General features: G+C 30.3%; 1 protein-coding gene across 1 annotated transcript in view; it reads left to right on the top strand.

Moving 5' to 3' along the window:
• LOC135950846 (uncharacterized) overlaps positions 1 to 15,175 on the top strand; it is a 51,384-nt gene extending 36,209 nt beyond the window's left edge. Inside the window, exons 2-4 of the mRNA XM_065500371.1 lie at positions 1,977 to 2,079; positions 2,173 to 2,258; positions 14,398 to 15,175. Coding sequence (XP_065356443.1) covers positions 1,977 to 2,079; positions 2,173 to 2,258; positions 14,398 to 15,175 — 967 coding nt within the window. The remainder of the gene's footprint in view (positions 1 to 1,976; positions 2,080 to 2,172; positions 2,259 to 14,397) is intronic.
• The last annotated feature ends 510 nt before the right edge of the window (positions 15,176 to 15,685 follow it).

Here is a 15,685-nt window from a genome sequence, read left to right as displayed (position 1 = left end):
ATAGTCTAGTCATAGTCTAGTCATAGTCTAGTCATAGTCTAGTCATAGTCTAGTCATAGTCTAGTCATAGTCTAGTCATAGTCTAGTCATAGTCTAGTCATAGTCTAGTCATAGTCTAGTCATAGTCTAGTCATAGTCTAGTCATAGTCTAGTCATAGTCTAGTCATAGTCTAGTCATAGTCTAGTCATAGTCTAGTCATAGTCTAGTCATAGTCTAGTCATAGTCTAGTCATAGTCTAGTCATAGTCTAGTCATAGTCTAGTCATAGTCTAGTCATAGTCTAGTCATAGTCTAGTCATAGTCTAGTCATAGTCTAGTCATAGTCTAGTCATAGTCTAGTCATAGTCTAGTCATAGTCTAGTCATAGTCTAGTCATAGTCTAGTCATAGTCTAGTCATAGTCTAGTCATAGTCTAGTCATAGTCTAGTCATAGTCTAGTCATAGTCTAGTCATAGTCTAGTCATAGTCTAGTCATAGTCTAGTCATAGTCTAGTCATAGTCTAGTCATAGTCTAGTCATAGTCTAGTCATAGTCTAGTCATAGTCTAGTCATAGTCTAGTCATAGTCTAGTCATAGTCTAGTCATAGTCTAGTCATAGTCTAGTCATAGTCTAGTCATAGTCTAGTCATAGTCTAGTCATAGTCTAGTCATAGTCTAGTCATAGTCTAGTCATAGTCTAGTCATAGTCTAGTCATAGTCTAGTCATAGTATAGTCTAGTCATAGTCTAGTCATAGTCTAGTCATAGTCTAGTCATAGTCTAGTCATAGTCTAGTCATAGTCTAGTCATAGTCTAGTCATAGTCTAGTCATAGTCTAGTCATAGTCTAGTCATAGTCTAGTCATAGTCTAGTCATAGTCTAGTCATAGTCTAGTCATAGTCTAGTCATAGTCTAGTCATAGTCTAGTCATAGTCTAGTCATAGTCTAGTCATAGTCTAGTCATAGTCTAGTCATAGTCTAGTCATAGTCTAGTCATAGTCTAGTCATAGTCTAGTCATAGTCTAGTCATAGTCTAGTCATAGTCTAGTCATAGTCTAGTCATAGTCTAGTCATAGTCTAGTCATAGTCTAGTCATAGTCTAGTCATAGTCTAGTCATAGTCTAGTCATAGTCTAGTCATAGTCTAGTCATAGTCTAGTCATAGTCTAGTCATAGTCTAGTCATAGTCTAGTCATAGTCTAGTCATAGTCTAGTCATAGTCTAGTCATAGTCTAGTCATAGTCTAGTCATAGTCTAGTCATAGTCTAGTCATAGTCTAGTCATAGTCTAGTCATAGTCTAGTCATAGTCTAGTCATAGTCTAGTCATAGTCTAGTCATAGTCTAGTCATAGTCTAGTCATAGTCTAGTCATAGTCTAGAAAATCTTGTGTTCAACTGCCTTTTATATAGATATTTATACTTATCATTTTCACCTAAACTTCAACTTAACTCCCCTTCCAGCCACCCCTCTGGGCAACACATATTTGTTTTACAAAAACTTACGACAAGTTTAACCAACAATATATACGCTTGCAAAAATAGTTTTTAATAAAAAAATATACAAAAAGTCATGAAATTTTGCTAAAAGATAAATACTATAAATCATGCAACTGAGAACTAAGTACATAAAGTATACTTAACCACAAAACACCACAAATGTGAGGTCAATAGCCTAAAAGTATGCTGGCTTTTTTGCCAACATTCACATATTGCTTTCCTTTAAGCTAGCTGCTGTTTTCTTTGAAATGGAAAAAAAGTGCAAATGTCTAGGGTATACAACAAAAACAAACAAAATATTTACAACAAATAATTTAGTTTATTTAACATAGAACATGCATATGTACATTCATGCATGTTGCACAACAATTTTCTTTTGTTTTGTCAATGTTGTTCGAGTGCAAATAATGTTTTCTTTTTTTATTTGTTCTTCTTTATAGCTTTGTCTTTAGTTGTTTTTTCTAATATTTTATTTACATTTCAATGTGTGCTCTACTTTTAGGCGTCAATCAACAGATGATCAGGATTTGGATTTAGTCTCGAATTTTAGTGATTCCTATAGAAAGCACAATATTATATTTCGTATATGGAATTTCAAACGAAAGGTATGTTGGCTGTAATTTCACAATAATGGAATTTGGCTGCAGATTGTAGGTAATTTATTATGTTTTCTTTATATTTGTGTGTTTTTATTTTAGAAAAAATCTTCACACTATTTGGATAAATTTTGGCAGCATCAGGACACCAATTATGCCAAATTAAATAATGGAAATCAAGTTGAAAGGTAAGTTGTAAAAGAAAATGGTGGGTAATAAATAATGAAAAAGGAGAAGGAAGAATTTTAAATAAACTGTTTATTGAACTCAATTTTATTTTACATTTACATTTTAGAGAATAATGGTTACTTCTTTGTGTAATCAGTTGGTAATTTTGTTAGCTTTTTAAATTTTTAAAAATTAGGCTTTATAAATTACTAATGTTATACTACATACATATAAACATTGTTTATATGGAAAAAACTATAACATTGAGCAAACAAAGAATTTTGAATGAAATTTATGTTATTGAATTACATCAGAATAACTGTACCGATTACTTTTTCGAGTAACCATTTATTTTATTATAAAAATTGTCCACGTCCACTTATTAAATACATTTGCAAAATACAATATCAATCATATTTCAGAACCAAAATCGATTCTTTATATAAAAACCCAAAATATCTAAATCCGATAATAATTTGGCAAATAAGCGTTCCATCAAGAAAAAGAGACCGATCAGTGATCACTCACATTTCTGAACAAATATCCAAATTCGCTAATAACTTGGCCAACAAGCGTTAAATCAAGAAAAAGAGACCGATCTGTGATCACTCATATTTCTCAACAAAAATCGATTTTTTTATATAAAAACTCAAAATATCTAAATTCGCTAATAACTTGGCCAATAAGCGTTAATCAAGAAAAGAAGCTCGATCTGTGATCACTCATAATTCTCAACAAAAATCGATTTTTAATATAAAAACTCAAAATATCAAAATTCGCTAATAACTTGGCCAATTAGCGTTTACACAAGAAAAGGAGGTCGATCTGTGATCACTCATATTTCTCAACAAAAATCGATTTTTTATATAAAAACTCAAAATATCTAAATTCGCTAATATCTTAGCCAATAAGCGTTTAATCAAGAAAAGAAGCTAGATCTGTGATCACTCATATTTCTCAACAAAAATCGATTTTTAATAGAAAAACTCAAAATATCTAAATTCGATTATAACTTGGCCAATAAGCGTTTAATCAAGAAAAGAAGCACGATGTGTGATCACTCATATTTCTGACCAAAAATCGATTTTTTTTATATAAAAACTCAAAATATCTAAATTCGCTAATAACTTGGCCAATAAGCGTTTAATCAAGAAAAGAAGATCGATCTGTGATCACTCATATTTCTGAAAAATCGATGTTTTATATAAAAACTCAAAATATCTAAATTCGCTAATAACTTGGCCAATAAGCGTTTAATCAAGAAAAGGAGCTCGATCTGTGATCACTCACATTTCTGAACAAAAATCAATTTTTTTATATAAAAACTCAAAATATCTAAATTAAATAAAGAAGCTCGATCTATGATCACTCATATTTCGAGTTCAAAATATCTAAATTCACTAATAACTTGGCCAATAAGCGTTTAATCAAGAAAAGAAGCTAGATCTGTGATCACTCATATTTCTCAACAAAAATCGATTTTTAATACAAAAACTCAAAATATCTAAATTCTCCAATAACTGGCCAATAAGCGTTTAATCAAGAAACGAAGCTCGATCTGTGATCACTCATATTTCTCAACAAAAATCGATTTTTTTTATATAAAAACTCAAAATATCTAAATTCGCTAATAACTTGGCCAATAAGCGTTTAATCAGGAAGAGGAGCTCGATGTGTGTTCACTCACATTTCTGAACAAATCGATTGTTAATATAAAAACCCAAATATCTAAATTCGCTAATAACTTGGCTAATAACCGTTTAATGAAGAAAAGAAGCTCGATCTATGATCACTCATATTTCTCAACAAAAATCGTTTTTTATATAAAAACTCAAAATATCAAAATTCGATTATAACTTGGCCAATAAGCGTTTAATCAAGAAAAGGAGCTCGATCTGTGATCACTCATATTTCTGACAAAACATCGATTTTTTATATAAAAACTCAAAATATCTAAATTCGCTAATAACTTGGCCAATAAGCGTTTAATCAGGAAGAGGAGCTCGATGTGTGTTCACTCACATTTCTGAACAAATCGATTGTTAATATAAAAACCCAAATATCTAAATTCGCTAATAACTTGGCTAATAACCGTTTAATGAAGAAAAAAAGCTCGATCTGTGATCACTCATGTTTCTGACCAAAAATCGATTTTTTTATATAAAAACTCAAAATATCTAAATTCGCTAATAAATTGGCCAATAAGCTTTTAATCAAGAAAAGATGCCCGATCTGTGATCACTCATATTTCTGACCAAAAATCAATTTTTTTATATAAAAACTCAAAATATCCAAATTCGCTAATAACTTGGCCAATAAGCGTTTAATCAAGAAAAGAAGCTCGATCTGTGATCACTCATATTTCTGACCAAAAATCAATTTTTAATATAAAAACTCAAAATATCTAAATTCGATTATAACTTGGCTAATAAGCTATTAATCAAGAAAATAAGCTCGATCTGTGATCACTCATATTTCTCAACAAAAATCGATTTTTTATATAAAAACTCAAAATATCTAAATTCGCTAATAAAAGAAGCTCGATCTGTGATCACTCATATTTCTCAACAAAAATCGATTTTTAATATAAAAACTCAAAATATCTAAAATCGCTAATAACTTGGCCAATAAGCGTTTAATCAAGAAAAGAAGCTCGATCTGTGATCACTCATATTTCTCAACAAAAATCGATTTTTGTATATAAAAACTCAAAATATCTAAATTCGCTAATAACTTGGCCAATAAGCGTTTAATCAAGAAAAGAAGCTCGATCTGTGATCACTCATATTTCTCAACAAAAATCGATTTTTTATATAAAAAATCAAAATATCTAAATTCGCTAATAACTTGGCCACTAAGCGTTTAATCAAGAAAAGAAGCTCGATCTGTGATCACTCATATTTCTCAACAAAAATCGATTTTTACTCAAAATATCTAAAATCGCTAATAACTTGGCCAATAAGCCTTTAATCAAGAAATCACTCATATTTCTGACAAAAAATCGATTTTTTATATAAAAACTCAAAATATCTAAATTCGCTAATAACTTGGCCAATAAGCCTTTAATCAAGAAATCACTCATATTTCTGACAAAAAATCGATTTTTGTATATAAAAACTCAAAATATCTAAATTCGCTAATAACTTGGCCAATAAGCGTTTAATCAAGAAAAGAAGCTCGATCTGTGATCACTCATATTTCTGACCAAAAATCGATTTTTGTATATAAAAACTCAAAATATCTAAATTCGCTAATAACTTGGCCACTAAGCGTTTAATCAAGAAAAGAAGCTCGATCTGTGATCACTCATATTTCTCAACAAAAATCGATTTTTACTCAAAATATCTAAAATCGCTAATAACTTGGCCAATAAGCCTTTAATCAAGAAATCACTCATATTTCTGACAAAAAATCGATTTTTTATATAAAAACTCAAAATATCTAAATTCGCCAATAACATGGCAAATAAGCGTTTAATCAAGAAAAGGAGCTCGATCTGTGATCACTCATATTTCTCAACAAAAATCGATTTTTAATATAAAAACTCAAAATATCTAAATTCGCTAATAACTTGGCCAATAACCGCTTAATCAAGAAAAGAAGCTCGATCTGTGATCACTCATATTTCTGACCAAAAATCGATTTTTTATATAAAAACTCAAAATATTAAATTGGCTAATAACTTGGCCAATAAGCGTTTAATCAAGAAAAGAAGCTCGATCTGTGATCACTCATATTTCTCAACAAAAATCGATTTTTAATATTAAAACTCAAAATATCTAAATTCGCTAATAACTTGGCCAATAAGCGTTTAATCAAGAAAAGAAGCTCGATCTGTGATCACTCATATTTCCGACCAAAAATCGATTTTTTATATAAAAACTCAAAATATCTAAATTCGCTAATAACTTGGCCAATAAGCGTTTAATCAAGAAAAGCAGCTCGATCTGTGATCAATCGTAATTCTCAACAAAAATCGATTTTTTATATAAAAAGTCGAAATATTTAATTCTCTAATATCTTGGCCAATAAGCGTTTAATCAAGAAAAAGAGCTCGATCTGCGATCACTCATATTTCTGACAAAAATCGATTTGTTTATATAAAAACTCAAAATATCTAAATTCTCTAATATCTTGGCCAATAAGCGTTTAATCAAGAAAAGAAGCTCGATCTGTGATCACTCATATTTCTCAACAAAAATCGATTTTTTATATAAAAAATCAAAATATCTAAATTCGCTAATAACTTGGCCAATAAGCGTTTAATCAAGAAAAGGAGCTCGATCTGTGATCACTCATATTTCTCAACAAAAATCGACTTTTAATATAAAAAAACTCAAAATATCTAAATTCGCTAATAACTTGGCCAATAAGCGTTTAATCAAGAAAAGAAGCTCGATCTGTGATCTCATATTTCTCAACAAAAATCGATTTTTAATATAAAAACTCAAAATATTTAAATTCGCTAATAACTTGGCCAATAAGCGTTTAATCAAGAAAAGAAGCTCGATCTGTGATCACTCAGATTTCTGACCAAAAATCGATTTTTTTATATAAAAACTCAAAATATCTAAATTCGCTAATAACTTGGCTAATAAGCGTTTAATCAAGAAAAGAAGCTCGATCTGTGATCACTCATATTTCTGACCAAAAATCGATTTTTTTATATAAAAACTCAAAATATCTAAATTCGCTAATAACCGTTTAATCAAGAAAAGAAGCTCGATCTGTGATCACTCATATTTCTGACCAAAAATCGATTTTTTTATATAAAAACTCAAAATATCTAAATTCGCTAATAACTTGGCCAATAAGAGTTTAATCAAGAAAAGAAGCTCGATCTGTGATCACTCATATTTCTGACCAAAAATCAATTTTTTTATATAAAAACTCAAAATATCTAAATTCGCTAATAACTTGGCTAATAACCGTTTAATCAAGAAAAGAAGCTCGATCTGTGATCACTCATATTTCTGACCAAAAATCGATTTTTTTATATAAAAACTCAAAATATCTAAATTCGCTAATAACTTGGCCAATAAGCGTTTAAACAAGAAAAGAAGCTCGATCTGTGATCACTCATATTTCTCAACAAAAATCGATTTTTTTATATAAAAACTCAAAATATCTAAATTCGCTAATAACTTGGCTAATAACCGTTTAATCAAGAAAAGAAGCTCGATCTGTGATCACTCATATTTCTCAACAAAAATCGATTTTTAATATTAAAACTCAAAATATCTAAATTCGCTAATAACTTGGCCAATAAGCGTTTAATCAAGAAAAGAAGCTCGATCTGTGATCACTCGTATTTCTGAACAAAAATCAATTTTTTTATATAAAAACTCAAAATATCTAAATTCGCTAATAACTTGGCTAATAACCGTTTAATCAAGAAAAGAAGCTCGATCTGTGATCACTCATATTTCTGACCAAAAATCGATTTTTTTATATAAAAACTCAAAATATCTAAATTCGCTAATAACCGTTTAATCAAGAAAAGAAGCTCGATCTGTGATCACTCATATTTCTGACCAAAAATCGATTTTTTTATATAAAAACTCAAAATATCTAAATTCGCTAATAACCGTTTAATCAAGAAAAGAAGCTCGATCTGTGATCACTCATATTTCTGACCAAAAATCGATTTTTTTATATAAAAACTCAAAATATCTAAATTCGCTAATAACTTGGCCAATAAGAGTTTAATCAAGAAAAGAAGCTCGATCTGTGATCACTCATATTTCTGACCAAAAATCAATTTTTTTATATAAAAACTCAAAATATCTAAATTCGCTAATAACTTGGCTAATAACCGTTTAATCAAGAAAAGAAGCTCGATCTGTGATCACTCATATTTCTGACCAAAAATCGATTTTTTTATATAAAAACTCAAAATATCTAAATTCGCTAATAACTTGGCCAATAAGCGTTTAAACAAGAAAAGAAGCTCGATCTGTGATCACTCATATTTCTCAACAAAAATCGATTTTTTTATATAAAAACTCAAAATATCTAAATTCGCTAATAACTTGGCTAATAACCGTTTAATCAAGAAAAGAAGCTCGATCTGTGATCACTCATATTTCTCAACAAAAATCGATTTTTAATATTAAAACTCAAAATATCTAAATTCGCTAATAACTTGGCCAATAAGCGTTTAATCAAGAAAAGAAGCTCGATCTGTGATCACTCGTATTTCTGAACAAAAATCGATTTTTTTATATAAAAACTCAAAATATCTAAATTCGCTAATAACTTGGCCAATAAGCGTTTAATCAAGAAAAGGAGCTCGATCTGTGATCACTCATATTTTTCAACAAAAATCGATTTTTTTATATAAAAACTCAAATATCTAAATTTGCTAATAACTTGGCCAATAAGCCTTTAATCAACAAAAGAAGCTATTTCTGTGATCACTCATATTTCTGACCAAAATTCGATTTTTTATATAAAAACTCAAAATATCTAAATTCGCCAATAACTTGGCCAATAAGCGTTTAATCAAGAAAAGAAGCTCGATCTGTGATCACTCATATTTCTGACCAAAAATCGATTTTTGTATATAAAAACTCAAAATAGAAGCTCGATCTGTGATCACTCATATTTCTCAACAAAAATCGATTTTTTTATATAAAAACTCAAAATAGAAGCTCGATCTGTGATCACTCGTATTTCTCAACAAAAATCGATTTTTTTATATAAAAACTCAAAATATCTAAATTCGCCAATAACTTGGCCAATAAGCGTTTAATCAAGAAAAGAAGCTCGATCTGTGATCACTCATATTTCTCAACAAAAATCGATTTTTTTATATAAAAACTCAAAATATCTAAATTCGCTAATAACTTGGCCAATAAGCGTTTAAACAAGAAAAGAAGCTCGATCTGTGATCACTCATATTTCTCAACAAAAATCGATTTTTTTATATAAAAACTCAAAATATCTAAATTCGCCAATAACTTGGCCAATAAGCGTTTAATCAAGAAAAGGAGCTCGATCTGTGATCACTCATATTTCTGACCAAAAATCGATTTTTTATATAAAAACTCAAAATATCTAAATTCGCTAATAACTTGGCCAAAACGTTTAATATTTCTGACCAAAAATCAATTTTTTTATATAAAAACTCAAAATATCTAAATTCGCTAATAACTTGGCTAATAACCGCTTAATCAAGAAAAGTAGCTCGATCTGTGATCACTCATATTTCTCAACAAAAATCGATTTTTAATATAAAAACTCAAAATATCTAAATTCGCTAATAATTGGCCAATAAGCGTTTACTCAAGACAAGAAGCTCGATCTGTGATCACTCATATTTCTGACCAAAAATCGATTTTTGTATATAAAAACTCAAAATAGAAGCTCGATCTGTGATCACTCATATTTCTCAACAAAAATCGATTTTTTTATATAAAAACTCAAAATATCTAAATTCGCTAATATCTTAGCCAATAAGCGTTTAATTAAGAAAAGAAGCTCGATCTGTGATCACTCATATTTCTGATCATAAATCGATTTTTAATATAAAAAAACTAAAAATATCTAAATTCGCTAATAACTTGGCCAATAAGCGTTTAATCAAGAAAAGCAGCTCGATCTGTGATCAATCGTAATTCTCAACAAAAATCAATTTTTTTATATAAAAACTCAAAATATCTAAATTCGCTAATAACTTGGCCAATAATCATTTAATCAAGAAAAGAAGCTCGATCTGTGATCACTTATATTTCTCAACAAAAATCGATTTTTTATATAAAAACTCAAAATATCTAAATTCGCTAATATCTTAGCCAATAAGCGTTTAATTAAGAAAAGAAGCTCGATCTGTGATCACTCATATTTCTCAACAAAAATCGATTTGTTTATATAAAAACTCAAAATATCTAAATTCGCTAATAACTTGGCCAATAAGCCTTTAATCAAGAAAAGAAGCTCGATCTGTGATCACTCATATTTCTCAACAAAAATCGACTTTTAATATAAAAAAACTCAAAATATCTAAATTCGCTAATAACTTGGCCAATAAGCGTTTAATCAAGAAAAGAAGCTCGATCTGTGATCACTCAGATTTCTGACCAAAAATCGATTTTTTTATATAAAAACTCAAAATATCTAAATTCGCTAATAACTTGGCTAATAACCGTTTAATCAAGAAAAGAAGCTCGATCTGTGATCACTCATATTTCTGACCAAAAATCGATTTTTTTATATAAAAACTCAAATATCTAAATTTGCTAATAACTTAGCCAATAAGCGTTTAATTAAGAAAAGAAGCTCGATCTGTGATCACTCATATTTCTGACCAAAAATCGATTTTTTTATATAAAAACTCGAAATATCTAAATTCTCTAATAACTTGGCCAATAAGCGTTTAATCAAGAAAAGGAGCTCGATCTGTGATCACTCATATTTCTGACCAAAAATCGATTTTTAATATAAAAACTCAAAATATCTAAATTCGCTAATAACTTGGCCAATAAGTGTTTAATCAAGAAAAGAAGCTATATCTGTGATCACTCATATTTCTCAACAAAAATCGATTTTTAATATAAAAACTCAAAATATCTAAAATCGCTAATAACTTGGACAATAAGCGTTTAATCAAGAAAAGAAGCTCGATCTGTGATCACTCATATTTCTGACCAAAAATCGATTTTTTTATATAAAAACTCAAAATATCTAAATTCGCTAATAACTTGGCCAATAAGAGTTTAATCAAGAAAAGAAGCTCGATCTGTGATCACTCATATTTCTGACCAAAAATCAATTTTTTTATATAAAAACTCAAAATATCTAAATTCGCTAATAACTTGGCTAATAACCGTTTAATCAAGAAAAGAAGCTCGATCTGTGATCACTCATATTTCTCAACAAAAATCGATTTTTAATATTAAAACTCAAAATATCTAAATTCGCTAATAACTTGGCCAATAAGCGTTTAATCAAGAAAAGAAGCTCGATCTGTGATCACTCGTATTTCTGACCAAAAATCGATTTTTTTATATAAAAACTCAAAATATCTAAATTCGCTAATAACTTGGCCAATAAGCGTTTAATCAAGAAAAGGAGCTCGATCTGTGATCACTCATATTTCTGACCAAAAATCGATTTTTTTATATAAAAACTCAAAATATCTAAATTCGCTAATAACTTGGAAAATAAGCGTTTAATCAAGAAAAAAAGCTCGATCTGTGATCACTCATGTTTCTGACCAAAAATCGATTTTTTTATATAAAAAATCAAAATATCTAAATTCGCTAATATCTTGGCCAATAAGCGTTTAATTAAGAAAAGAAGCTCGATCTGTGATCACTCATATTTCTGACCATAAATCGATTTTTAATATAAAAAAACTCAAAATATCTAAATTCGCTAATAACTTGGCCAATAAGCGTTTAATCAAGAAAAGCAGCTCGATCTGTGATCAATCGTAATTCTCAACAAAAATCGATTTTTTATATAAAAACTCGAAATATCTAAATTCTCTAATATCTTGGCCAATAAGCGTTTAATCAAGAAAAAGAGCTCGATCTGTGATCACTCATATTTCTGACAAAAAATCGATTTGTTTATATAAAAACTCAAAATATCTAAATTCGCTAATAACTTGGCCAATAAGCGTTTAATCAAGAAAAGAAGCTCGATCTGTGATCACTCATATTTCTGACCAAAAATCGATTTTTAATATAAAAACTCAAAATATCTAAATTATCTAATAACTTGGCCAATAAGCGTTTAATCAAGAAAAGAAGCTCGATCTGTGATCAATCGTAATTCTCAACAAAAATCAATTTTTTTATATAAAAACTCAAAATATCTAAATTCGCTAATATCTTAGCCAATAAGCGTTTAATTAAGAAAAGAAGCTCGATCTGTGATCACTCATATTTCTCAACAAAAATCAATTTTTTTATATAAAAACTCAAAATATCTAAATTCGCTAATAACTTGGCCAATGATCACTCATATTTCTGACCAAAAATCAATTTGTTTATATAAAAACTCAAAATATCAAAATTCGCTAATAACTTGGCCAATAAACATTTAATCAAGAAAAGAAGCTCGATCTGTGATCACTCTAATTTCTGACCAAAAATCGATTTTTTTATATAAAAACTCAAAATATCTAAATTCGCTAATAACTTGCCCAATAAGCGTTTAATCAAGAAAAGAAGCTCGATCTGTGATCACTCATATTTCTGACCAAAAATCGATTTTTTTATATAAAAACTCAAAATATCTAAATTCGCTAATAACTTGGCCAATAAGCCTTTAATCAAGAAAAGAAACTAGATCTGTGATCACTCATATTTCTCAACAAAAATCGATTTTTTATATAAAAACTCAAAATATCTAAATTCGCTAATAACTTGGCCAATAAGCGTTTAATCAAGAAAAGAGGCTCGATCTGTAATCACTCACATTTCTGACCAAAAATCGACTTTTAATATAAAAACTCAAAATATCTAAATTCGCTAATATCTTGGCCAATAAGCGTTTAATCAAGAAAAGAAGCTCGATCTGTGATCACTCATATTTCTGACCAAAAGTCGATTTTTTTATATAAAAACTCAAAATATCTAAATTCTCTAATATCTTGACCAATAAGCGTTTAATCAAGAAAAGAAGCACGATCTGTGATCACTCATATTTCTGACCAAAAATCGATTTTTTATATGAAAACTCAAAATATCTAAATTCGCTAATAAATTGGCCAATAAGCGTTTAATCAAGAAAAGAAGCTCGATCTATGATCACTCATATTTCACCAAAAATCGATTTTTTATACCCTACACCACCATAGTGGGGAGGGTATAATGCGTTTGTGCAGATGTTTGTAACGCCAAAAAATATTAGTCTAACACCCACCTTAAAGTATACCGATCGACTTAGAATCACTTTCTGAGTCGATTAAGCGATGTCCGTCCGTCCGTCTGGTCGGCTGGCTGGCTGTCCATGTAAATCTTGTGCGCAGAGTACAGGTCGCAATTTTGAAGATATTTCGATCAAATTTGGTACATATTAGTTTTTTGGCTCAAGGACCAAGCCTATTGAAACTGGCTGAAATCGGTCCATTATTTCACCTAGCCCCCATACAAATCTCCTCCCGAAATTGGTTTTTATCGGTCATAAATGTTTAATTTATATATGTATCTCCACAAATTCCGCTCCAAATAAGTTTTATATACACAAAATTCGTGTCACCAAATGTTGTTACGATCGGTCCATAATTATTCATAGCTCCCATATAGACCCGCTTCCGAAAATCACTTTAACGTGCATAAATCGCTTAAAAATTTTGGTAAACACACAAAATTCAACATAGTTAACTTTAATATAGACATAAATCACACGACCTAATTTCATGGTGATCGGTCCATAATTGGTCATAGCCCCCATATAAGGCCCACTTCCGAAAATCACTCAAAAATATAAATTATTGAAATTTTAAAAGAAAATTTTTTTTTGCTCTTTTACTTAGTGTAGGGTATTATATGGTCGGGCTTGACCGTTCATTATATTGAGTTCCCTTCCAACACTAGGTTACCAAAAATTTGTCGTTAGACGACCGAGAGCCGAAGACTTTATCTCGTCGGCTTGTACTCAGCTTGTCTTAGCCAATAAGTTGTAATTAGCCGATGAGAGCAAACGTATTTATCTCCTCGAATTGCATTCATTACCCATAATTATTCGTTAGTCGTCCGATAGCCGAAGCATTTATCTCGTTGGATTGTACTCCGTAGCTAGTCCTAACTTATAGAGCCAACGAATTGGATTGCATCCGTTGTATTTACTTCACAATAATAAGTCGTTAGCCGACCCAGAGTCGATGCATTTATCTCGTCGAAGCCTTCTTTTTTAGAAGCGCCCATTAACAAACATATCCCTAAGATACAAGATAGCTCTGTGGTACAGAAGATTTCATAGGAAACAGAGACCTTTGAAGAACCTGGAAATAACCCGGATTGAAACAAAAACTGCATCACAAAATCTACTACAAATCAGCGGTTACTTGCGAACAAAAGTAAACTATTACAACTTAATAATTGAGCCTCAATATGAAGAATGGGGTTTGTTAAAAACCTGCTCCAACTTCTCTCTTTCCAAATATTTCTCTAAATAATTCAGATTCTTTCTCTCTCTCTCTTCCAGTTACTCCGACATACAGCTACAAAATCTGGACGTTAACAATCTACTCATAACCTCCGGCCATACCAAAGAAACCGCAGTTAACTATCTACCCAGTCGTGTGCCCAGCTCACGAGCCAGTTCATCACTCGATCTCGAATGGGAACACGAGTACAGTCAAATGAGGCATTTCAACCAACAGCTGCTTAAACAAAAATCCCAAATACCAACACAACAAAACTACAGTCAATTGAGTATGATGATGGCCAGCACTACCAAAGACGAGACCTCAGCCGATGAGTCCTGGCAGTATATGAATCAAGACGAAGACCAGTCCATGGCCTCATTAAGTTCATTGGGTGCCGTACCCGATTCCGTATGTGCAACGAACAAGAACACAGAACGTTTAAACGAGAAACGAAGTTTATTAAAATCCAATAGTCGTGTTGTCATACGAACTGGTTCCATAACACGTAACTCTTCACACAATTCCTGGTCGCATATTTCAACGCCCGAATCCTTAGAATGGGATATAGATGAGGATCAGCAGCAGCAATTGAAAATGGAAGATGACAATTTGGATCATGAGACTTTAAAGTTGTTGCATCAAATCGAACAGTTAAAGAACCGGGTTTTGTATGAAACGGGCGAGGGTTTGTATGATATATTGGATAATGGGGAATTTGATTATGCGGGTAATGGTGTTAGGACTGCAGGCACTACTGGTAATAGAACATTCAACAATACAAATTGTTTTCAATTGGGTGATAGTGATGGTGAAAATGCCAATTATACTAGTTGATTACTTGAGGAGCGTAATGGTAACTTTAATTAAACGAGGATTTTCAAATTTTGAAATTTACAAAAACAAAAACTTATGGAAACTAAAGCTAAAGCGACAAAAATATAACATACAACATATATATCATTGTTAAACTTATACGAAGAAAATAAAATAAGAAATATGAAGAAATCCCCCAAAAGAAAACCAATTGAAAATTTCAGATGCCCAAGGACTTATTCAAAAGAGGCCATTGGAAACTTAAAAATCAATTAGGAACTTCCTGAATTTGTACTCCAGACTTTTCAGTATAAATCTAACTGAACAATTCTTTAGGGCGTGGAAATTTTCATGTGGAAAAATATACAAGTGCCTCGTTCCAGATAACAAAAAATCTTTAAGAAGAAAGTTTTTATTTTAAACATATAAGTTTAATTTAGTATTATTTTAATAACAATTTATTTAAATTTTTATATAAGCTGCTTTTTTACATGATTTTTATATGAAATTTTTTAAAAATATTTTGCTAAA

This window comes from Calliphora vicina, chromosome 2, assembly GCF_958450345.1.
Source record: "Calliphora vicina chromosome 2, idCalVici1.1, whole genome shotgun sequence".
NCBI classification, from domain to species: Eukaryota; Metazoa; Arthropoda; class Insecta; order Diptera; family Calliphoridae; genus Calliphora; species Calliphora vicina.
The sequence above is the reverse complement of the archived record's forward strand: the minus strand, read 5'-3'. Positions and strand labels throughout refer to the sequence as shown.